Source organism: Pimephales promelas, chromosome 6 (genome assembly GCF_988280905.1).
Source record: "Pimephales promelas chromosome 6, fPimPro1.hap1.1, whole genome shotgun sequence".
Classification (NCBI taxonomy): Eukaryota; Metazoa; Chordata; class Actinopteri; order Cypriniformes; family Leuciscidae; genus Pimephales; species Pimephales promelas.
In genome coordinates this window covers 9,230,212-9,255,569 of record NC_142774.1, presented here as the reverse complement: position 1 = coordinate 9,255,569, position 25,358 = coordinate 9,230,212, and the positions used below count along the sequence as shown (strand labels likewise).

Here is a 25,358-nt window from a genome sequence, read left to right as displayed (position 1 = left end):
AGTAAAATGTATTGTTTATTCCAATTTCCCGGAAACACTTGAAGCAAATGCAGCTTTGGATTTTTACTGAGGCAAATGTTTAATCTGTGACATTTTTCGATTCTTAATTGGTCAACCATCTTCTTTCAATGCAAATTCACAGGCCAGAGTTGAAACTTTGGCCTGCATTTCCTCCCGCCCACAATCGCATGCATATGAATGGAAGAAGTCTAATGTGACTTCACTTGCAATGCTAAAATGCTCTTTTTCAATTGCCACTCTTTTTTTTTTTTTTTTTTTAGGATTTTCAGTATTTTTTTTCTGAATCTACTTCTAAATTTCCAACCCCATCAGCTTTATAACTGCGCTGACCATTGGAAAAACTCTTCAAACACTGATAAACATCTCAGAAACTGTGAGAGATTCCTAAATCTGTCCCTTCCACCACATGGCGCGTTTATTTCAGAGTTGTACCTACTGCGTGTGATTGCTGCTTAGCTCTGATTGAGATGGACTTTGCTTGACCGGTGTGTCATTCTCCAGAGGCACATATTCTATATGGAGGCTGGGGAATGAAGACAGCTCAAGTCTCTCGAGCGCATGTTTCAAAGGCTCGTGTCTAATTGTCTGGCAGTCTGTGGAGGTGGTGGAGGAATGTGAAGGGCTGTAATTAAACCCCCCTGCACTTGCACTCAAGTCCCGCTACATGTCATCATTCATATACATGTGCAGACTCACTACGGAGCCGCATGAATTGTGTCAGACCGCTCCAGACAAATAGAAATGTGAATTGCATGAATTTTTCATGACTCAAATGTGCAGGGCATAGAGATAAAGGCATCTACGTCTAATTTTTGTGACCCGGTTGCCTCCTTTGAGCAGCCGGGACAGAATTGCATTATGTAGATATTTGTCGTATGTGTAATCCACTAATGCCGGATTGAGCTGGAAATTGAAACTGTGTAATGGCTGCATCTTTAACAAGGTGAGGAAAGACACTTACTCAGGTGGATGTGAGATTTGTTGTGACAGACTTGTTACCTCAGTGAATGTGGCGCCGGTTTCTCGCTGGGCGACGCTCTCTCTCTTTCTCTCTCTCAGTTTGGTGTCTCTTTGGATCGGGCCCAGATTTTGCAGATTGCTGACTGGCACGTATTCACTTGTGTCTGGTGGGGCAAGCGCTACACATGAGGAGATTTGTCTTTCTCTCATTGCCCTTCTCCCCCTCCCTCTATTTGGTTCTTTCTTGCTTTCTTTTATGTTAAAGAGGGCTTATTTGCTTTTTGACATCACTTGACAAAGTCACTCTCTATTCTCTATATCAGTGCGCACTGTTTCTGAATTCCCTGAAACGCCTCAGTTGTAGTCTTTTTTTTTCTTTACGAACAAGACAAATATCCCTCATTTAAATGGAAAACGCAAAAAAAATTAGCAAGGTTGATTCAGTTAGTGGTGTGTTGAAACTCATTTTTATATGGTACAGTAAGTGGCGTGACATTTCAACGCATTCTCATCCTTTAGCGTCATATAGAACGCTATATGACAAAACGACGCTGTACTACGCACATGGCACCCGTTATCGTTAATATAACACGCGCTGTGATGGTTAGGTTTAGGTGTGGGGTAGGGTAGGGTAGTCTCATATTAAGCTAAAGGATTTACAGTATGATGCCTTGGGTTTGCGTGAATATTAACGATAAAGGGTGCGATGTGCGTAGTGTGTGTGTAGTATAGCGCCGTTTTGTCATATAGCGTTCTATGTGACGCTAAAGGATGAGAACGGGCTGGACATTTCCACTTAAAGCGCTTGACCAATCACAACACACTGGTCCAGCCGGCCAATCAGAGCTCTTTCATGGTGCGTTCACACCGGACACGAATAGTGCATCAGGCGTGAATGATTTCGATTTTAAATCAAAGCAAAGGCCCGTAACACGCTTAAAAAATTCCTGCGACGCGGTAGACGTGAATACGCCTAATTCGCGCGTCAAGTTTGCGCGAATGGCGCGAATTGAGCGTCTGGTGCGTTAAACGCGAATGATTTAGTTAGTGCTATTTGTGCATTCACGCGTTTGACGCAAATTCGCGTCTGCCGCCCGAGTTGAAAAATCAAAAATTTGGTGTCAATTCGTGCCGCGTTAATTCGGCGTCCGGTGTGAACGCGTACAGTCAGAAGGAGGGGCTTCATATAGACCGTAACTAAACAGTTTTACTGACAGACTGGGAAGAGAGTTGCAGCAACATTGTAAAATATGTGAAAAATAGTGTTTTTAATTTGTTAAAGCATGAAAACCTTTTCTAGTAGAGGCTAAAAACAAAACCAAAGCATCTTATTGTTATAATATAAGCTTTCCATTTTCTAAAAAGCTTTCACAGCATTTTTTTCTGTCCTCCCTGAAAGTCAAATATTTTGTGAAAAGACAAAATCAGAGCCAACTAACATATTTGGTGTTCCGCCTATCTGGAGAGCAACCATAAGGATGCTTAGTGAATGTTAGTATGAATTATGATCCCTCACTTTCATTTTTTATGACAGACATTGTTGTTCTTAACTCATTTCTGTTCTGATAGGGTCATGGTCAGCTAAATGAAAATAAACCATGTTACTGTGTTAGTTAAATAAATAGTAATAATAAAGAAGTATAGCAGCATGACTGAATATGACGATATGGTCTCATTATGTTTATGTGTGCAGTCTACATTCTTACTTTTTAAAAATGAAGACAAAATATAATTGAAAAACATGTTCAACCCTGGGAGCCATTGCAAAATGTGATGTATTCTGCACCCAGCATCTTTGTAGTGAGTTAGAAGTGATGTTTTAACGCATACAGAGATGATTGTGTTGGAACACGGTGAGTCCGGCCAGTTTCTGTGTGTGTGTTTGTGATTAAATGTGTGTTTCAGGTAAGATATAGCAGAGTGACAGGCAGGAGCTCGGACTCAATCCTCTTAGCATGCGCCCTGTGTCTTTAGAGCCGTCTCCTTCCCCTCTCCGAGCTGCACACGCAAACATTTCCCCTTCAGCCTGTCACTCTCATTTAGTGCCACCATCACACTTTCTTACTGGAGTGACTGGCAGCCGTAGTGGCCACATTAGCATTTTCACTGCCTTACGATCCAGACTAACTGAAGAGGACAGTGACCGTGCGGCTGAAATTCACAATAGTTTCCTGCACTTACAGTATGCATAATACAACACATGCAACTTTTTGAGATATGTCCGTGTTTTTTTATTCAAGGTGAAATACAATAAAGACATTTATAATGTATCAAGTAATCCTTGAAAATAGAGTATCACTGTGTATATGTGTATGTATGTATGTAAGGGTTACCAAAAACAAATCATCTTATCTGGTTTTTTTTTTAATTAAAGTTATTTAACAAATATAGAGAATGTTAATATTTGATTTATGATTAGCTCCGTTTATTTTCTTTCTTGTTTTCTGTTCACTGTTTAAATACAGTCAGCCATTTTGAGTAGAAGTTTAATTTTAGATTGTGCTCTGTGCTTTCCCTGTATCTATTACCCACGATGATCCATTTACATGACGTCATTTGACCTGTGTTCATTCCCTTTTGCTTATTTTCATAGACCTTAAATGGTTTTACTTCTTCACAAAAACATTTGGAGCTCTGCTGGTGGAAAAAAAAGAGATTTGTAATCCTGGTGTGCACTGCCAAGAAACTCTCTGATTCAAAAGCACTTCAGCTGTACCTTTATTTTCCATTTTATGGAAAATCGGTTTGAAACGGCCTTCCCTGTTGTTTCCAAGAATGATGTTTTCCAAAAATCTGTCTTGTTCACTCACATTGTTGGGTCATGTAACATATATTTTTCTAAAAACACCCTTATTTTTTCATAACTTCCCTCTAGCATAAGTACAGACAGACTTCATCTGATCTCTGCGCTGTGTGTGCATCCAGCATCACCAAATGAGAAGATCTGCCTCTGGTGGAAGAGTGATAACTCACAGTTCTCTTATCTGCAGCACCTGTGTCACTGAGTACAACGAAAGCTTTGTGAATATAGATAACACGTCACTGGCTGACTGATGCAATGGATAAGTCAACAGTAAAAACTGAAACAATAGATGTTACCTCATGAATTGCAAATGTGTTAGAATCATGAATCTACAGATTCATGGGCTTAGATTGACTTAGGCAGGCCTACCGATGGATGGATGGATGGATGGATGGATGGATGGAGAGATAGATAGATGGATGGATGGATGGATGGATGGATGGATGGATAGATGGATAGATAGAGTGGATGGATGGATGGATGGATGGATGGATGGATGGATGGATGGATAGATAGATAGATAGATAGATAGATAGATAGATAGATAGATAGATAGATAGATAGATAGATAGATAGATAGATAGATAGATAGATAGATAGATAGATAGATAGATAGATAGATAGATAGATAGATAGATAGATAGATAGATGGTAGATAGAGTGGATGGATAGATAGATGGATGGATAGATGGATGGGTAGATAGATAGATAGATAGATAGATAGATAGATAGATAGATAGATAGATAGATAGATAGATAGATAGATAGATAGATAGATAGATAGATAGATAGATAGATAGATAGATAGAGTGGATGGATGGATGGATGGATGGATGGATGGATGGATGGATAGATACTAAAGCTATGTACTATGTTATTTGATGTTATTTGTCACTCGCTTAACTGTCTTCTGTGCAGTGATTGGCCAAGATCTGATCAAACTGTCTCCTGATAGGTGGCCCAGACAGATGTCCTCGTCCAATGGGCTGTGTCGATACGGCGCTCGGGTGGACTGCTGCTGGGGCTGGACGCGAGTCTCCTGGGGCCAGTGCCAGCGTGAGTAACTGCTGCTATAGGGTGAACAGTGCTGTGGGGGGTTGGGGGGCGCTTAATGGCTTCTAGACCTCCATGCTACTTTAACCTTCTTCTGACACTTAACAACACCTGACAGCAAGTCACCAGTTCATTGGAGTTGCTACCATATTTCAAATTCATTTGAATAGCTTAGCGAAAACTGAATTTCTATTGTCAATACTCTTTTAAGTCTTTTACTCTTAATGGAATTTTAAGTTTTAGATGCTGATTTGATTTGATTGCAGGATCCATTTGATTCCTCCAAATACTGTATAATGAACTGGTGACTTCACAGTAGTGGTAGAATATGATGGCTGAAAATAAGCAAGACCATGTCTTGGGAAATAATGCTTCTGGATTTCATGCTTACTAACTGGTCTATTCGCAACGATAAGCCTTCCGGATGTCTGCTTTGTCTTTGAGATATTCTGCATGACACCCAATATTATGTGGTTCAGTCATTTGGAATAATTAAAAGGTACAACGAGTAGTTTGCTGCTGCAACAGCACCACATTCCTGCAGGATTAGTTTGAGGTCTAAAAAGTCCAATCATTCATTGAGAAAGCACAACAATAATACGTGCTGTACAATAATAGGGAAAAGTAAAGAACATTAAATAAATTGCTGCTCTAAATATATATACACAGTATAATGTACGTATATATGATAAATCAAGTCTAATTTGATCACTTCCAGCCATTGTATTACCCACAATACCTTTTGTTGGATCAAGCATGGATTATGCAGATCTGTAATGTGGGATCCATATAAATGCATTCATCTCGCACTAGAAGTGATGATGCCTCTCAAATCTTACACCACATTAATCACGTAATGATCTTCAAGTACGGATAAGCTCATTTTATTGCGTTATCATGGAATCTGAGGATGTGCTCCCGCTGCTCATATTAATAGCGTCTTATGCTTCATTTATCAGCTGCCATATGTTCGCTACAAATCTAAAAAAGATATGCCATGCTTCTGAACAAATGTTTGACCGTATCAAAAAATGGAACAAGCCTATAGCGCTGATTCATGGGCTACTTTGTGATGCATGACAGTATTATGCTGGCACAATGTATCGGGCAGCCTGACAAATGCAAGATTCTCTGCATGGCTTGTGCACATGATAGCCCAGCTGTTGCCTTTGCCAAAGAATTACAGTTCACCCGGGTCACATGCTGAGGGGCTCCAAAAACTAATGCTTGTGCTTCTAGTAGATCGTCACCGTTTCGTCTTTATACCGTATTTTGTAACAGAGCAATGTGACTGTGTGTGCAAATGTCTCTCACACTTCAAGTGGGCGAGGTACGCCTTTGCAAATTGCGCATTTTGCTCAACAAAGACTGTATTATACGTGCTGAAAACGGTGATTTGAAGTAAATAAATATGCACGATGGGCGGTAAACAAACCGATTCTGTTCTCAATCACGGACGGCAAGTCAGCCAGCGGTTGAACTCGCAATTTTGTCAGAGAATAGAAAGCGTGTGTTGAGGGCTCCATCGTGACTGATTACGGGATCCCTGCATCTCATGTGTTTGATGAGATTGCTGCGTTTTGTTTTGGCCGGTCGGTGTTCATACTGGGTGAAGATGCACATTGCTGTAATAAATGCATCCCTGAACACCGAGTCCTCAGGGAAAGTGAAGTGCCCAGCTCAGAAATGCTTTTCAAATATCCATCCAGTCAAAGGTTTTGTTAGTCGCCGCAGTCATATCTGGCTCCATTCACACCTCAATAACGGGAACATGAAGCTGCAATATTTGACTTTCTCAAAACAGCTGGTTTAGGGGGCAGCCCTCGGTTTCGTGGGCTGAATTCGTGATTAGGGATATACCTCACAGACGAAATTAGATTCCCCAATCACAACAACCTAATCATCTAGAGTTAACAAGATCTCCAGCTGAGGATGAATTTTGATGAGGTTCCTTCACGAGAAATATCTATCTCAAGCTTCAGGACACATCTCGGACTGTAATCTCTCTCGTTCTCCCTCTAAAAGCTGAATTTTAAAGGAACGTTCCAGGTTCAATACAAGTTAAGCTCTATCAACAGCTTTCATGGGATTGTGTGGATTACCAACGAAGATCATTTCGCCTCATCCCTCAGGTTATGAAAAGTGCAAAATCATAGTTACAGTAAAGCATGTGTACTGCAAGTGCTTGAGGACAGGCAGTCAACATTAAAGGGGTGGTTGATTGTGATTTCACTGTTGAAATTTCACTGTTTTGTTGCTGTTGGTACATGAACGGTATCTGCAAGGTTGCAGCGCTGAACGTTCAATGTAAGCAGAGATATCGTCTTTTAAAAATCAGGAAGTTTAATGCCAACAAAAACAACTCAATTGGGACTACAACGGGTTTTTGACGTCACTAACCCACACATTTCCATCAACCCTCCCTCCGGAATATGCAAAAAAGGGCATGGCCATATTTCTGCGGCTCGTCGAAAGTGTGTTATGTTCACCAAGCTGTCAGGTCTTCTGTGTTTGGGCTTCCCACGGACGTTGTAGTTCGTCAACAATGGATACAATTTATGTTTGATTATGTTCCTAAAAATTACAATCGTAATTTAGCTCAATCGTAAAACAGCTTCCAGAACCTCCACGAATTCAATGCCGGATTCAACAAGAAACTGTTACTAAAACATGAAGCAGTTCCAACTTTCAAACCAGAGGCAGCAGTTGTTGGGCCACAACCTGTAAGTAAGACTTAATCATTTTACATGTATTTCAGACGTAACGTCACTTAGCCACTTAGTTATGCTATTTCGTGTCTACGAAAAACGCGTACAAACATTTTAGACCTGAATTTGTATATGTACTATGTTTGTAAATGTATTTGTCATGTATATATATATATATATACTTTATGACGTTATTTTTCGATTTGACCAAAATGCCAACGCTGTTTGTGTATAAAGTAGCAAGTTAGTTCGATGCTATTTTGTGTAAGACAAACGTGTATCAAGTTAAAAAAAATATAGGCAAATTACCATTCAGAAACGTTTTGTAAGATCCGTGTGTGGTGAGGTTCTGCTTGTCTCTCTTCGTCGCCGCTTTCTGGGTCTGATTCTGGCTCATACTGCAGTATCGACACCATTATGTACATTTGACAGGAACAACACGAGCCCGTTCTCATCCTTTAGCGTCAGATGTGACGCTATATGACAAAACGGCGAAATACTACGCACATGGCGCCCTTTATCGTTAACACTAGAAGTGCCAGAATTCCAAAACTACTAGAACAGCCACAAACGGTCATTTTGACCGTTAGATTCAAAACAGTGTTGACGAATAATTTTCGTAATTATTTTCGTAAACCACATTTTTTCAAAGACGAAAACGAGACGATAACTAAATAAAAACTAGGTTTGAATGACAAAAACTATGACGAAAATGTTAGATAGTGACGATTTGCGAAGCGGTCAATAGGCTAATAAAAATAGGACTAGCAGAACTAGTGAACAGCCCATGAAGCAAAACAAACAGCGCAGGACGGGGCAGCAGCGCTCACCAGGATCATCCGACATGAACGGAACATCTGGATCCGCCGTGTCTGATGATAGCAGCCGTCTCTTTTCCCTTGATGTGGACTCTGACTCTGAATCACTCTCTGATGAGGAGAAAATGTTAACTTGCACCCAGGGAACGTCGCTATCACTTTCCACCTCCGATTGTTCCCCTGCATCCGAATCACTCGTCAAGTTCTGAAGCATCTCCACGGCCATGGTTCGAGTCATGTTCCTACTAATTCGCTCATTCATTTTAGACATTTTAGCCTTGCAATATATATATATAGGCTATATAGCCTATAGATAACGTAAGTATTATAGATAACTATAGTCTGGTTTTATTTGTTTATTTCTGATCAACAACTAATGTAGAAATACATTAGCAAACTATAAATATTATAGCAAACACTGCTACAGAGGTGACCGGACAGACCTTTCTGTTGACAGTTGAGAGAGAACACGATCAACCGCGGGATATTTAACCAAAAAATACCGCAAAATTCAGTGCGGTCAATATGACCGTCTATGGCCGAAATAGGTAAATATGTTCATTTTTTTTTGTTTTGCCTTACGTTTACGTAACTTAATTTATATGAAAAGCATTTTAAATGAAAATACAGACAATTTTAGGAAAAGTCAGGTACCAGCAGGATTTTATTATTTTTTTCAACAAAGTTATTGTAGATATAAAATTCAAAACGGTCAAAATGACCGTTGTGGCCGTTCTAGTGTTAATATAACATTCGAACCCAAGGCGTCATAAATCCTAAGCGTTAATATGAGACTACCCTACCCCACACCTAAACCTACCCATCACAGCGCGTGTTATATTAACGATAACGGGTGCCATGTGCGTAGTATTTCGTCGTTTTGTCATATAGCGTCATATGACGCTAAAGGATGAGAATGCGTTGACAACACATGCAACTTCGCCCGTAAAGGTAATGGGCGTGAAGTATCCGGACAATGTGCACTACTCAGTTTAGCCAATCACAACACACCGGCCCAAACTAACCAATCTGAGCCCACTGCCTGTTTCTGAGGGAGTGGTTTCATAGAATCAGGAAGTAAACCGGTCGTTCAAATGACAGAAGAGATAGCAGCTTACAATAAAGGTAAAATTTATGAAAAAAAAAGACTTTTTATAAAAGAAAAAACACAAATACATGTTATATTGCAACCCATAAACACAATCATGCAAAGAAAAAAAAAGCAGTAAACCACCCCTTTAATATATCTTCATTACAGTTCAAACGCAAAGTGTATTGGTATCTTTTGAAGGGTAATGTTAGCTCTGAGAGTCGTCACTTCTGTAGTTTAAAGCATCATTTAATTTGAAGTAATTGGCCCACATGAGGACCATTGAGGTCATGCAGGACAAGGGGGATTTAATAGTTGAACATCTGCAACACCCAACTATCCTGTTCCTAAGCTGCTCTTAAAATACCAGCTCAGCAAAATGTTTCTCAAAATGTTTGAGCATCAGTAGTTCACAGGGGAGTGTGTGTGAAGCTGTGTGACTGAGGAACTGCAAAGAAACCTTTGTTATTGAGGCTGCCCTCTGCCTGGGCAAGAGAACATAGGAACTAGAGGAGTGAAACTCTGTTTTTGTGGACCGTCGTCTTTTTTTTATACTTTGGAAACAGTTTAAGCGTTGATATTTTTGTACTTCGTCGTAACAATATGTCCATTCACAGTAATATCGTGGAAAACATTTATTCCTGTGAATTTATTCTAAATGTATCTTGAACCGTAAATGTCACTTAAAAAGTTCTTATCACCACATGAAATGTGAGAGACTTTAATCTTTAATCTGTGTGTGTATTGTATGTGTTGCGTTTATAATGCTTGTCCATCATCAGCATGGCTCCCATGTAATGTTTTCATCTCACATTTAGACGAAGCTTCCTTCTTTTTTTCTTTTTTTTCTGTCTGGCTGTTTGTTTTGCAGCCCTCTACGTCTTAACCCGCAGAGTAATCGGGATAAGGTGCCAACCCCAAGGTTAGCACCACATCATATTTCCTTTGCAATCATCTTGCCTGAGCGTCATTCAGAACACGCATCCGCTGAATACCGAGTTCCCGTTTATTTATAGTCCCCCGCGTGCACTCCTCCTTTGAGAATATCCTGATATCCTGCGAACACTTCACACCTGCTCCTGCTTCCATTTGAATATCTGGACCCTCCAGGATATTTGGATATCACTGTTTATATTCATATTTTGTTTGTTCCCCCACGTCAGCCTCAAAGGATCTCACATCAAGGGTGTTTTTGGCCTTTTAACACAGAATGATGGAAGATGGAAACCAGATTTAAACTGGCATCTCCCATTTGAGCAGTACAGCTAAATCTCATGCGTATCTTTGTTTTATTGGCTTCTATGGATAACACGTCCAAAGCAAAAACAACAACAAACATTTTAACTACTTGATTAGCTATCTAGTTGTCCTGTAGAGACATTTATGATGTGACATTGTAGTGGTATAAATTTTTTAGTGTGTATAAATAAAACTGAAATATAAAAGAAGAAAAAATTCTAAATGTTAAAGTTAACATTTAATATCATTTTTTCAGATGGCACATGTACGTCTGTAATATGTCGGCTAGAGATCTGGAAAATATCTGCAGTGACATTTCTGTCCCCAGGACATTATATGTATAAAATTGCATGAAAATTAACTCTAAAATATATTTTATTATTAAGCAAAATGTCATGCACATTAAGCTAACTACAAATTTAAAACCTGATTAAAAACATTAATGATTAAAATCATTAATAAAAACGACACAGAACACTAAAAAAAATAGTATTATCTGCATGTCCCAACTCTTTATCTCTAAACTTTACCGTGAAATATTATGATTAAAATCCTGCAGAAATCGGATTTTTCTTGCATTGTTGTGTTACTTTATATCCAAACTGCTTTAAAGTGAAAAAAGAAAAAACATTTGATGTAATATTTTAGATAAATAATGGCTCAGTGTCCTCACGCTATTAGCATCAATGCTATGTGGCCATATGCCATTTATTTGATAACTTTTTGCTCAAAAAACCTAATCCTGTTACTTTCAGTCCTGTTACTATTTTTTTTTTCCTTTTTCTAAAAAAAATCAAATTAAACCATTTATCATTGTTATCAGTTTTGTTAGGCCCATTTGTACAATTATTTAATGAATTAATTAAAAAATAATAAACTTTGGTCATCTTTAAAATGAAAAAAAATGCCTTTGTGTTTTTTTTTTTGTGGGGTTTTTTTTTTTGTGGGGTTTTTTATCAAAATACACCTTGCTTTAATAGTGGTTTTATTGGCACAAATATCAACTTTTTTGAACATATAACCAACAATTTCTTTAAAATAAACATTTTCTTGTGGGGAAAACAAATGAATTATTTGACATGCTTCCAAACTTGCTTTTTAAATTACACATGATTTTCAGTAACAGGATTGAGAAAACATGCGTCCATATTCTGCTTAAACCTTGTAAAAAAATATAGTTGAGATTGACAAGTACACATTTTGAGTAGTTAAATATGTGTAGTATTAGATTCAATGTTGAAAAAGATAAAAAAGAAAGTTTATTTTTGAAGAGTTACAACAAGCAAATGTCACCCATTCGATGGAATAGCCCAAATAGCCTTTTGTTTTATTTGTTCATTTCAAAGCAGCCGAAAGTCTGTAAATTTTTCCAATATACCTGATTTGCAATGGGGGTTGAATAATTTCCATTACTCACTAAAACTGTGTGTATATATATATATATTTATTTTTATATGGGATATTGTAGTGTAGTTACTTATTGTGAAACCTATATATATATATATATATATATATATATATATATATATATAAGTAAAAAGATTTTAAATATTAAAGCTAATGTTTAATATATATTTTTAAATACAATTTTATGTCCGTCCATGAACAACAAAAATCGACCTAGTGGCACAAACCACTAGGAAATGGTGCGGATGTGCTTCTGCAAAGTTTATTGATTTTTCCTGCTTGAAAAAAAAATCATTATTAGTTTTTATAATACTCAGTGAGCCTTATTACGAATCTTATTTTCATGAAATTCACCAGTAACACTTCCTGACATATTGCTTTGAAGCTGCCATCCGGTCATGCGTCATCAGAGCGCATGGATTGATAGGTATGCTATGCCGAGAATGAAAGTCTCCAGGGGTAGAGGAGCGCATGTGGTGAGAGAGGAGCTAGGCGTTTTGAAGCCAGCAGGACCGTTTGATGTGGTTTGTCAATAACGGGTAGCCTACTTCCCTTGGCCCGTTTCGCCGGTGGTTTGTGTTCCAAGTGTCGGCATTTCTCTGAACCGGACTGCGGCAGATAGGTTTCCCTTTAAAGCCCTGTCCTTAAGCTCTTCATTCGTCAGCACTTAAAAATATAACCACTGCCTGTGATCACACAGCGTCCCACCAGGATTAATCCATGATTTCATCACATTTGATAACAGTCTGGCTCGCGAGATAAGGCAGCCGCCCGGATATACTCTCAATGTCAGAGAACTCTAACGGTTTCCTTGTTTGTCTTCGGCCAGCTTGGGGTTTACCACCAAATTAGGGCCAACGTGTTTTAAATGTGCGGTTTGATTTTACTGTCTACCCTCTATATTGATTAACCCAGGTTAAAAGCAAGGTCAACATGTACCTTTGATTAGCTTTCTCAATCTAATAAGGTGGAATGAGACGGCCTGATTCTTATCTCACCATTTTTCCAGAGTGGGCTAATGCTTTTCCGCCTTCATGCAGTTTGAACAGTCTGAAAGTAGATATCTGTGTGTCTTTTATCACTACACTCTATACTCTAAACAATGCTGGGTTGCTTTAACCCAAATTCTGGTCAAATATGGACAAACCCGAATGTTGGGTTAAACATTTTAAACCAACTTCAGCTTTCACTTTCAACTGTTCATTTTTTTATTATGACATTTTTAACCCAACATTTGGGTTTGCCCATATTTTACCCGAATTTGGGTTGAAACAACCCAGCATTTTTTCGAGTGTAGTACACACTAGTCTTGCTTTCACCATCTGGGGACAAGGGGTTATATACAGTAGCATCTTTCTCATTCATGTCTCTTGTAGTATTTGTAGCGTATTCTTTCACACCAGTGAGGAAAATGAATAGCTGTGGTTGGCCTCTATAATTGGAGACTCAACAAAGCTTTCAATGGAAATTAGTATCGGCCGACTGCAGACTCTGGTATAAAGCGCCCTATAGTCCAGCCTAATGTTACAGCCAGGGTCGGGACTTTGAAACTAAATAAATGTTAGCTGAAATATATTAGACATTTTTTACAAATAAACTTTATTTCAACTTGTTGCCAAAGCAAATTTACTAAAACAAATAATGTCATTTAAATAAATAAAATTGACAAAAACAACAAAATTACTAAAACGTTGAGTAAAATGAAAATGGAAAACACAAAATTAAAATAAATCCCATACAAATAAATTATATATATTTATATTGAGGTCTATAAAAAAAAGTAAAAAATGACTAAAAACTAAGTTTTTAATTGTTTTACCAACAACCTATTGGTCAAAATTTGAATCACAATGAAACACACGTTGCATAGTGAAGCTCCAGAGCGTTGTCTTCAGAAATCTGCAGAGAAATATAATAATAAATGGTGAGTTTCTTCACTGTGAAAAGTCATTTACTGTAATGCTTTAGAGTACAGGAGAATAACACAGAATGGCTTTTTTTCACAAAGAGGAATGATCAGATGTTGTTTTTTTAACAAGACAATGAGGAGAAGTGGTTTGAGAACAAGTCCATCAGGCTTATTATTGGCAATTAAACTCAAACAAACTGGGAGACATTTTTCAACTCATGAGCTGTTTGAAGCCTTTAACATCGAGTGGAACAACACTGACTCTTCTTCCTGTAGAAATCTGTCAGCAAGAAAGATCATTCTATCACTTCATCTACAGTATTCGTGCAATTCTTGCTAATTTCCTGACCAGTGATTTCTGATTAAAATGGTTGAGACCATTAAAAGACCATTTAGTATTCTGGCTTGGCCCTGCACATGCAAGTGATCAAGTAACTAGGGTAATTTTGGTGACATTTTTTTTCTGTTTTTTTTTCTTTAAATTTGCATGTTTTTGTCTCTATTTTGAAGATGTCAGAAGCAGTAACTTGAGTTTTCAGTAACTTGAGTTTAAGGTTACATGGTTACACGTTACTACATGTACTTACTATTGTAATAACAGTAAATTATGCATACTTACAAGTATCTAACCCTAAACCAAACCCTAACCGTACCTCTATAGTAAGTACATGTAGTTAATATGACTCAGTACTTGAGTATAATTTTACCTTAAAATATATTGGAGTTTTCCTTTTGTCTCGGATCTAAAATGTTTCTGATGTTGCACAGCTCCGGGCTGCTTCCCAATCCAAATGTGAGATGTAATGAGTCATAAAGGAGAAGTGAGGTGGACCGTACACTCGGTTCATTAAAATGACCAAGGCAAACAATGAATTATTGATGTAGGGGGCCAGCGTTCCAAAATAATGTTTTTGTGGATTTCTCACCACAATATCCTCAAGGTCTAATCGCACGGACACTTATTTCCCTCAGTGCGAACGGTGGTTTTACTGAAACTGAAAGCTGTTTTTATGTTACGTGTTTCCATATCTATACTACATAGACTCTGACTATGGAGTAAAATGATACTGATGATCTTTGTGCCTACAGCGGTATGTCAGCACGGATGCAAACATGGAGAATGCGTGGGTCCCAACAAATGCAAGTGCCATCCAGGTTATACAGGAAAAACATGCAACCAAGGTAAGTGCTGAAGTGTGCATACATTACGTTTAAATCAATCTCTCTTTCCATTCTGAAGCACCAATTTGCCCCTGCATTAAGTTAAAGGCCTCTGGATGTAGATATAACATAAAACAATGTATCTGTGTTGTATTGAGCGATATAGTGATTCAGGATGTGGGGCTTCCCTTAAACTGATAATATCTCAATTACTGAACTAAGAGCGCTGTACCGAAAATAAAACAGAGCCAAGGGACTAAACTCTGTCTGTAGTTGTCTCATCAGAAGAGCGCTGGCGTCGGAGATAACCCCTGATTTAAAACAGCACATTTTCATTTGAGAGGAGAAGGCTGGGAGATTTAAACTGAGGATTCTGTGCCCTAAGAAGGCAAAGGGAGAAGGTGTAATTAAAAGACGGGAAGGAAAGAAGAAACAATCCCCTCTGGAATGTGGAATAGAATCTTTTCGGTTTTCCCTTGCGACATGGTTTCTTGTCAAGTTGATGAAACTTCTTTAGCATTGCTGGACTGGGTGGAAATGGGTTTATCATCACAACAGATAACAGCTTCACTTGGCTTCCGTGGCAAGAGCGATTTAACGAATCTGATGGGTTTTATAGGTAATGACAGATGATGGTCATGCCGAGGGCTTGTTTGTCCTGCGTGTTTCAAACTTTGACAGGTGCTGGTTTGCGCTGACACCTGGGTGGCATATTAAAATGATAGGTGGAAATAATCATGCTTTTAGTTTTCAGTGTGACTGACTGGAGTGTTTTTCAAGCCGCTAATTGGTTTTGTTTATTGAAATTATTTGTAACAAAACAATCAACATGCAAATAGAATTATACCACACAAAACACCCGATCACTTGTATTTTATAAGATATTGTAATAATTGCTAATGTTATTCATGATTTATTTTGAATCCTTTGTGAAAGCGTAGTCGATCATTTGCAATGCAGACGCTGATTGTTAATAGCTCTATACTAATCCTAATGTAATCAAAATGTGTTTTACATATTAGTTTATTTTTGTATTAACAATCGCAATATTAATAAATATAATATCATACCTAAAACTAACTTTTTGCCATTCTGACTTAAATATTTTTTTACCAGCCATGAAATATAAAGTTACAAAATTTATTCAGTCAAGAGTAGAGTGATTGTTTTCTGTGTTTTGTTGTTTGATTAACACACAACTTTTGTTCTGATTAAAAACAAAAACAGCAGAAGGATTATTAGGCTGCTGTCACTTTAAGAGCTAATGCACAGATCCAATACACATGCGTTTTATTTGTCAACTGATTACGCTTTAAAACATAAATGATTATGTTTACAAGGATACTCGCCAAGATGGGCATTTTGACATCATTTTGTTTGAATATGTCTTTTCAAGTGCAAGAAGATGTGAAAGAGAGCTCAATCCAATGTTGATTTGTAGTCGTATTTGGTGCTGGCGAGTGTTAATTTTAGGCCCTGCATATACACTCACCTGTTCAACCAATCTCATGGCAGCTGCTTCAATGCATTTAGGGGTGTGGTCCTGGTCAAGACAATCTCCTGAACTCCAAACTGAGTATCAGAATGGGAAAGAAAGGTGATTTAAGCAATTTTGAGCGTGGCATGGTTGTTAGTGCCAGACGGGCCGGTCTGAGTTTTTCACAATCTGCTCAGTTACTGGGATTTTCATGCACAACAATTTCTAGGGTTTACAAAGAATGGTGTGAAAAGGGAAAAACATCCAGTATGGGGCAGTCCTGTGGGCGAAAATGCCTTGTTGATGCTAGAGGTCAGAGGAGAATGGGCCGACTGATTTAAGCTGATAGAAGAGCATCTTTGACTGAAAAAAAGGTAGTTTATTAAACAGATAATATGGTTATCAAACAGTTGACTGCACCCATTGACTTCCATAGTAGGAACAAAATAACACTATGGAAGTCAATGGGGTCTATCAACTGTTTGATTACTGACATTCTACAAAATATCTTCTTTTTTTGTTCAGCAGAAGAATCTTCAAGGGGGTAAACTATCCCTTTAAAGCACAATAGCATTCGTCTTCTTTGATACTCAGTTTTGCCAATGGCTGCTGTTGCTCTTCACTGTAACATCACTGTCATGGAGATGATCTGAGGCAGATGGGCATCTTTGCCCTGAACAAATAAACTCATTAAAGCGCTAATCCATTTAGGAGTCAAATGACACTGAGCTGCATTCGCCTCTCCGTGGATCAAATCAATTTAATAAGATGCTAATTTTCAGAGGAGGTCTCTGTTAATGAGAATCTGCTTACCTGCTGTTACTGGAATCTGTCAGGAATCCATTATGGCGAATCAGATATCGTGAAATGCTTTCAGATATGAAGATAAACCTGCTTTTTGTTCTTAAAAATGCATTATCCAGGGTGCACTTCTCTGTAGCCTATGTCAAATGCTTAGTTTATGAAATGGCTATTAAAGCAATTGTTTTTAACATCATGCATAAATGGTCTGGTGCACATGGCATTTATTACTAAAATCGATGTTCCAGTCTCAAGCTAAAGTGATTTGGCAAAATAGTAAGATATCAAATGGGTTGGCTCATAAATGTACACTTTTTAGTCTGATTAAACCTATTGTTGGACAGTTTGCCGCCTTTTTCAGTTGGTCAGGCTGAGAGAGCAGATACAGAAAATAAATGCTCACCTCTTAAAGTGATAGTTCACTTTGAAAATAATTTTGGTATGTTTTAGCTCACCTCAAGGGCATCCACGATTGTTGGTGTCTTTGTTTCCACAGTAGTTTCAATTTTGATATTTTTAGATTAAACCGTTCTTGTCTATCAGTCATGTTTTTTTGCATCGTGTAACCACAGCCACAAAGATTTTAAAACAAAGGTTACAAGAGGTAAAACGATATAAAAACTGTTCATTTTCTTAGGCCATCAATGTGTACCTAATTTTACAAGTCATTAAATCATAATAATTTAATTTGGACTTCTCTGTGCATGCTCTTTGAGGTGGTGACCATAGACCTCCATTATATGACTGATAGACACAAACGGTTTGACCTAAAAATATCAAAATTGAAACTACTGCAGAAACAAAGACACCTACCCAGCAAACAAATTTATGTTCTGGGAACGTTAGTTTTTGGTTCCCAGAACGTTCCTAGAACTTTCCCTTAAGGTTAAGGGAATGTTCCCTTAAAATGGAACCTAAAAATACCCTACATGGAATGTTCCTATAACGTTCTTGTTTGGTTCCCAAAAAATAACCTCATGGGACCATTCGGGAACGTTCGGGGAACTCTCTAAAACATACCAAAAATTAATTTCAAAGTAGGGTAGTAGGTACTGTACAAATTTCAGTAGGGGAAAAAAAAACAGCAAACGGATGTAAAATAGTCATATGAAGCTAAACTACAACTGTTTTGGACTAACATCATAGTATAGTCTCTTTAGGGCAAACATAAAAATAATATTGACCCATGGATTTAAAAATTTGCAAAGTCTAAATGTTTGATTTTCAGCAAGCCAGGGCCATAATAACGGTTAACGTGTTTTGTTTTTTGAAAAGCATTGTTCATTTCCATGTGATATTTAGGAGTTGGACAAAGCCAAGCACAGCTGAGGGGATTATATGGGATTCTTTACGTCATCATATAATTAAGCTGTAAAGCGCCGACATTGTTCTGTAACACTGACATTCCCTGCTCTCATCTTTTTTCCAGTGTCAATCACAGACAGTTGTTGGTACTGTATTGGTATGTTTGAAAGCTGAAGGGTTACATTGGACTATAAACACTTTAAATACCAAACCGTTCAGTCACTCTCCACTATTTTTAGGTTTAGTCTTTTTGTTCATCCTCTAATATCAGCTGTTCCAGAATAAAAGCGGTCAGGATTGTTCCAGTCATGATGGTTGGTGCTCACCATGTAATTATGCAGCTGAGACCAAACCTGCCCACTTTTATTTATATCCAACGAATCTGTCCTATCCATTTTCTGCAGACGAGGGATCTTACAGTAATGTTTCCTTCAGAGAAATCATCAAATCATAATTGAGTTTCAACAAGAAACAGCTTTGGCAGCCCATGTCTGTTCTGTTTCTGTGTTTGACCAGAAATAATGTCAGACAAGACTTTCAGTTTTATCATTAGGAATGGATTGTGAAAAGTGCTCTTTATGTGAATGGGGGTTGGAAGGAGCAAAAAGGAAAGTCATTTCAGAGGTGGTAATACATTCTGATGAAAAATTCAAAAGGCGAATATGAAGAAAGATTCATATTTTAATATTTATTCATTTTTTATTGAAATATAATGATCTTTTCCACCTCAGAAATGTCCCTTATATATTATATATTCCTAAAATTGTAAGGTTTGAGCACTGTGCACGTAAAAAGTTTCTCGCAAGTTTTCACAAATGCCCTGTCCGTAGTAATGACTCTCTTTTGATGTTACCAAGACGACGTTGGTGAATAAAATATGAATGAATACTTTTCACGATCAAAACCCAGTCTTACATTGTTTAGCTCAGAATATGCTGAAGCTAAAAGCATGTCTAGTGCATTCTTATTTGATCTGCTAATTTGCATATAATCTTTATTTACTGAATAATGTTATTATTCTCCTCTACAGGAATATTTGTATACATGTTTTTGTCCACATTGTCCTGTGTGCTGTTATCTGTCTGTTTTCCTCACTCCTAAAGAAGAGCAGGGCTATGTTATCGCCCCGTTATGGCACAGTCACCCTCCTGTTTTTGTTCCCATGGACCACCAGCCGATTGCGGTGCCTTCAGAGGGTGAGCTAATCCTCTGTGTGTGATTTTCATGCACACTCTCTCCGGGTGACGCCTGCATCCCGAATGCCACCCCTCTGGCCCACGTGCATGGTGCGAGAGTCAGGACTTTCCTTTCAGCAGATCCCCAAAGCCTCCACAGGCATGGCTGCAATGACATGGAGAAAGCCATGCATGCCTTGGCAGAAACACACACACAAAGCCTTTAAGAGGCTGTTATGTTTCACCCTGCTTTCTTTCTTCTACACACACATCCTGTCTGTGTCTGTCAGTTCCTCTGAACTTCTTTTCTCCGTAAGAACTCAAGTGGCTGTCCCGCTGCTTTCCTCCTCTTTGAAACTTCTGCCTGTCTCCTTTATCTCAGGCCCATCTCCAGTTCCTAAACAACTGTCCTGTCATTCAAAGAGCGTCTGTCATGTTGTTGTTGTTGTTTTTGTTGTTGTTGTCTGCCTCTGAGGTAATTGAATGGTAATTGGATAATGAGATGAACTGCCCTCACGATCTATCTATCTATCCATCTATCTATCCATCTATCTATCTATCTATCTATCTATCTATCTATCTATCTATCTATCTATCTATCTATCTATCTATCTATCTATCTATCTATCTATCTATCTATCTATCTATCTATCTATCCCAATCAAATCATCCATCCATCCAGTCTAATCCAATCTTCAATCAAATCATCCATCCATCCATTCCAATCCAATCCATCCATCCATCACAATCCAATCCCATTCCATCCCATCCCATCCCATCCATCATCCACACATCCATCCATCCTATCCAGTCCAATGACTCCTATCCAATCTCCAATCAAATAATCAATTCAGTCCAATCCATCCATCCAATCCTTTCCAATCCATCCATCCATCACAATATAATCCTGTCCATCCATCCACACCAATCTAATCCATCCATCCACATCTAATTCAATCCAAACCCATTCATGAAATCCCATCCAGTCCCATCCAATCCAATCCATCCATCCATCCAATCCATCCATTCCAATCTAAACCAATACATCATCCATCCATCCATCCCAATCCCATCCATTCATCCATCCATCCATCAATTCCATCCATCCATCCATCCCAATCCCACCCATCCAATCCCATCCACCAATCACATCCATCCATCCCAATCCCATCCATCCATCCATCCAATCCCATCCATCCATCCGAATCCCAATCCCAATCCCAATCCCAATCCCAATCCCATCCATCCATCCATCTGTCCTAATCCAAATCCCATCCATCCCAATCCCATCCATCCGTCCCAATCCCATCTATCCATCCCACTCCCATCTATCCAATCCCATCCATCCATCAATCCCAAACCCATCTATCCCAATCGCATCCATCCATCCATCCCAATCCTAATCCTAATCCCAATCCCAATCCATCCACCCTGCATTTTATGGAATTATTGGTTGCCATGGTAAATATTTTAAGGGTGGTATGAAGGCTGGTAAATAATCTTGTTAATCTGAGAGAGAGATTAATTTTGTTAATCTCTCTCTCTCTCTCTCTCTCTCTCTCTCTCTCTCTCTCTCTCTCTCTCTCTCTCTCTCTCTCTCTCTCTCTCTCTCTCTCTCTCTCTCTCTCTCTCTCTCTCTCTCTCTCTCTCCTCCTCTCTCTCTACTGCTTAAGTGCAGCACTCAGAAATAGTCTGCGGTCACACTTTCTATACAGTGTAAACTTGTTTAATCTTCCTGCACTCTGTTTGTGGGTTTCAACACCTTCACACCTCCTACCCTCCATTTTCTCTGTTCCAAACTGGACAATTTAGGCGTTTTTATTATTATCATTAGTTTGCCATGTGTTACAGCTCAGAGCGGTCTCCTGTCAAGAATGGCTATTCTGGGAATGTGACATTTAATTTCTGCGGTTTTCAGCGTTATTTTAGTTAGCAAAGGGCCAATGAGGCTTCTCTGATGATGGGTTAGTTTCTTCTTCCCCTCCGTTGACAGAAACAGGAGTTGCTTCATTTTTCTAAACATCTTTCTGCAATGTATTTGTTAACTCGCTGCTGTGCTCAGAGAGTTGACTTACAGCCTGAACCACTAAGACTTCATGCGATATAGACGTGTACAGATTTTACAGATGATTTGATATCACTTGGTATAGTGAAGAAGTTCTAATTACATTTTTTTTCTTAAAGCTCATAGTTAAGCTCACCCAAAAAATTTAATGATGTCATTATTCATTCTCCCTCATTTCTTTCATGAAACATAAAAGCAGACGTTTGACAGAATGTTCTGCCTGCCCTTATCCCTGCAATGGATATTTATTGGAGGATACATGAAAGGTCGCTGTTGTTAAATAATAATTATAATCTTGATGTATGATGGTGCTAATAATGATAATAATAATTGTCTGTACAAAGAATATGAATTATAGCTCAACTGATGACAAAACACCATATAATATCCATGCAACAAATGTGATAAAGTGTGCATATTTTCAATTTTAAGACTCATCATGCTAGCTTTGATGTTACTGGAGAGCTGAAATTCTCATTTTTGGTCAGTTTGACAGCAAACTGAATGGCAGCATTTTTGTATTTTCAAAATATCTTCTTTTGTGTTTCATATACGTATACAGTGTATATTTATAAATGTAATTACATGCTTAGAAATCATGAGGGTGAATTTTTATTATTATTATTTTTATTTTTTTTTGCGGTGAAATTTTCCTCTAATGTTCTATTTATATATTTTGATCTTAATATTATATTTTTAGGATGAATTATACTAGTGCGTATTTCAATACTTATGACTCTTTCACTATTTGATTCTTCCCCTAGAAGACTTTTTATTTCTCATAACACTTCATAGAGGTGTCTTGCCACATTTCCAACTAGTTCAGCTTGTTTCTATTAACAAAGTGTTGCAAATGCCCCGCTGAAATCCACAAGCGAAGAACATGTCAATGAAAGGGTCAACGTTAGTCCAAAATCATCAGGGAATTGCAGCCTAATTGGGGATTGAAATTCGGAGTGCGTAATCACGACTCAGAGCTACAATGTGCACTTACAGAAGAATGTTGTACGGTTTAAAACGGTGTTAAAGATTTTGACTCGATTTTGATTCAACTTTGAAACTGAGAGATTGCTTTGGTCCTAGAGGTGGACTAAGATGAATAGCTTGTGATTGTATCTGTCCTCACACACCTCTGCTAATCATCCCAGTCAAGTGACCTCCCACCACTGCCAATTACCAGCAATACACTGCGATTCATCTATTTAAATCTATGCCACCTGTCAAATATAGCCAGCGTACGCTTCTCTAGAATGCATTCCGCACATAACCGACCGCTAAAGATGGCGCCATTCTCTCAGAACTGGGCCATGCCAAAGACATTCATGTACACCAGCCAGGAGGATCTATTTCAGTCCGGTGCAAATGAGACTGCAGGCATCATGCTACGTGTCTGGCCTATAAACCTGGCTGTGTAGCTTATGATATTGAGATGTAAGTGATATGTAGCCCAGCTGATGGCCCATGTGGATATATGCTTGAGCACGGATTGAACTATATCGTTTTTTTCTTTGCCTTGGTGATAGAAAACCTCTTACTTGTATCAACAAATGAGGGCTACTTTGTGCTACGCAATAATCATTCGAGGAAAGGATAAACAATTAAACAATCACTTAATTTTGAGGATAAAAAGATCAAATAATAATTTATAAAATTTATAAAATTAAATGTCTGTATTAAGTTAAGTGAAAATACAATGTTTGTTTCACTATTTACATAAAATTGTAAATCATTATTTCTTTGGGAGAATTACACACAATTTACAAAAAAAATCTTTTCCTTTTGGATATTAATTAATGAATTATCCTCAATAATAAAATGTGTAAAATTTCGAAAAAATACAATTAGTGAAAAATATAAAATAATACAGTTTTCAGATCAGCAGTTCAGTGTTATTTTAGTATTATTAGCTTACTATTATAGTATTTATTCACATTTTAAATGACCTTTAATTTTTCATTTTAGAAATTTTTTCCCCATATTTTCTACAATTTATTTACTTTTAAATTTTTTTTATTTAACTTAAACTCACTTTATTTCAATTTTGAAAAAATTGAAAAATGTCAATTTTGTTTTTGTTTTTCATCTGATATATATGATAAACATATGCAAATTATTTTGAATAATTTTAGTTTAAGTTTTAGTAACAATAACACTAATTCAGCAATTGAGAATAAAGAATCCATGCAAAAATTGGTCCCATAATGTGATGTTTTTTATTTTTTATATACATATGATTTTTAATATAATGCATAGCTCTATTGATTTACCTATTTGGTCTGCTACTCAATCTGCTGTCCTGAAGTTACAGTTTTAAGGTGGTTATGGTTCAAATATTGGGCAGTATAAGGTTAGTGTTTTAGTTCAACAGCTTTAAAGTTTAGAATATTTAAAGTCTGGTAATGAGTGCGTAGTTGACCTTTTCAGAGTTGTGCAGAGTTGTCAAAAGGAAGAAGTTCATTTCTGTGTTAGACATAGAGTGTTGGACACTAAAGCTCAGGTTTGTTAAAGTGTAGCGTCCTGAGGAGTGAGGCACTCAGAGGTGGGCCTGTCCCGACACGGTGGCCCGCGGCTTCACCTTCTTCTAGCAGACGCCGCCTCACAGGTTTAAAAGGATTGACCTTTTAAATTTGACCTCTGGTCTAAGCCTAATTCCTGGCTCTCTCACACGAGGATGTTCTGACCTCCCCCTCTCTGTTCTTCTGTCTGCAGACCTGAACGAGTGCGGCCTCAAGCCTCGGCCCTGTAAACACAGGTGCATGAACACATACGGGAGCTACAAATGCTACTGCCTGAACGGATACATGCTGTTACCTGACGGGAGCTGTGGAAGTGAGTTACGTCTCTGTTTTACACGTGGTTTAATAGCTCTTCAGCGCTTTGCTTGAGACGAGTGTTACCAGCAGTGTGTGTGTTTTATTTCGCCTAGCTGGATTTCTACAGGCTTTATAGTATATTGTTCCAAAAAGCCTTACGAAGATAATGCAAAAATACAGACAACATAAAATGAGGATTATTAAAAATAGTTTTACTTTCATGGATTAATTTAAACCATAAATGAAAAAAGTGTGTTTTTATAGTCTCTTCTTCCATACACAAATCATTCCAAGAGCTCAGGGCGTCCCTCAACCCCGCAGAGAGCTTTCAAGTGACTCACAAAAAAAATATGAGAAAGCTGTGAACTTCAACCCTGCCAGGCTAAGGCTAAGTCTTATTGCTGGCCTTAAGCGATCCTCCCTACGCCAAGTGGACTGTGCCTGTGCTTGCCTGGTGCTAAGTGTTCTTCCAAGATTATGCTCTCTGATAAATGTTTTCTCACCTTCCCACAGCTCACACTTCAGCAAACACCACTGAATCACAGAGTTAATC

The 25,358-nt window shown here is 38.0% G+C and overlaps 1 protein-coding gene across 3 annotated transcripts in view; it reads left to right on the top strand.

The window, feature by feature from the left end:
• The window catches only part of npnta (nephronectin a), a 47,505-nt gene that overhangs the window by 6,300 nt on the left and 15,847 nt on the right, over positions 1–25,358 (top strand). Inside the window, exons 2-6 of one of the 3 annotated variants that reach the window (XM_039688726.2) lie at positions 4,740–4,840; positions 10,325–10,375; positions 15,098–15,190; positions 19,856–19,948; positions 24,702–24,821. In XM_039688726.2, coding sequence (XP_039544660.2) covers positions 4,740–4,840; positions 10,325–10,375; positions 15,098–15,190; positions 19,856–19,948; positions 24,702–24,821 — 458 coding nt within the window. The remainder of the gene's footprint in view (positions 1–4,739; positions 4,841–10,324; positions 10,376–15,097; positions 15,191–19,855; positions 19,949–24,701; positions 24,822–25,358) is intronic. The other 2 variants (XM_039688745.2, XM_039688754.2) reach the window with 2 other exon arrangements.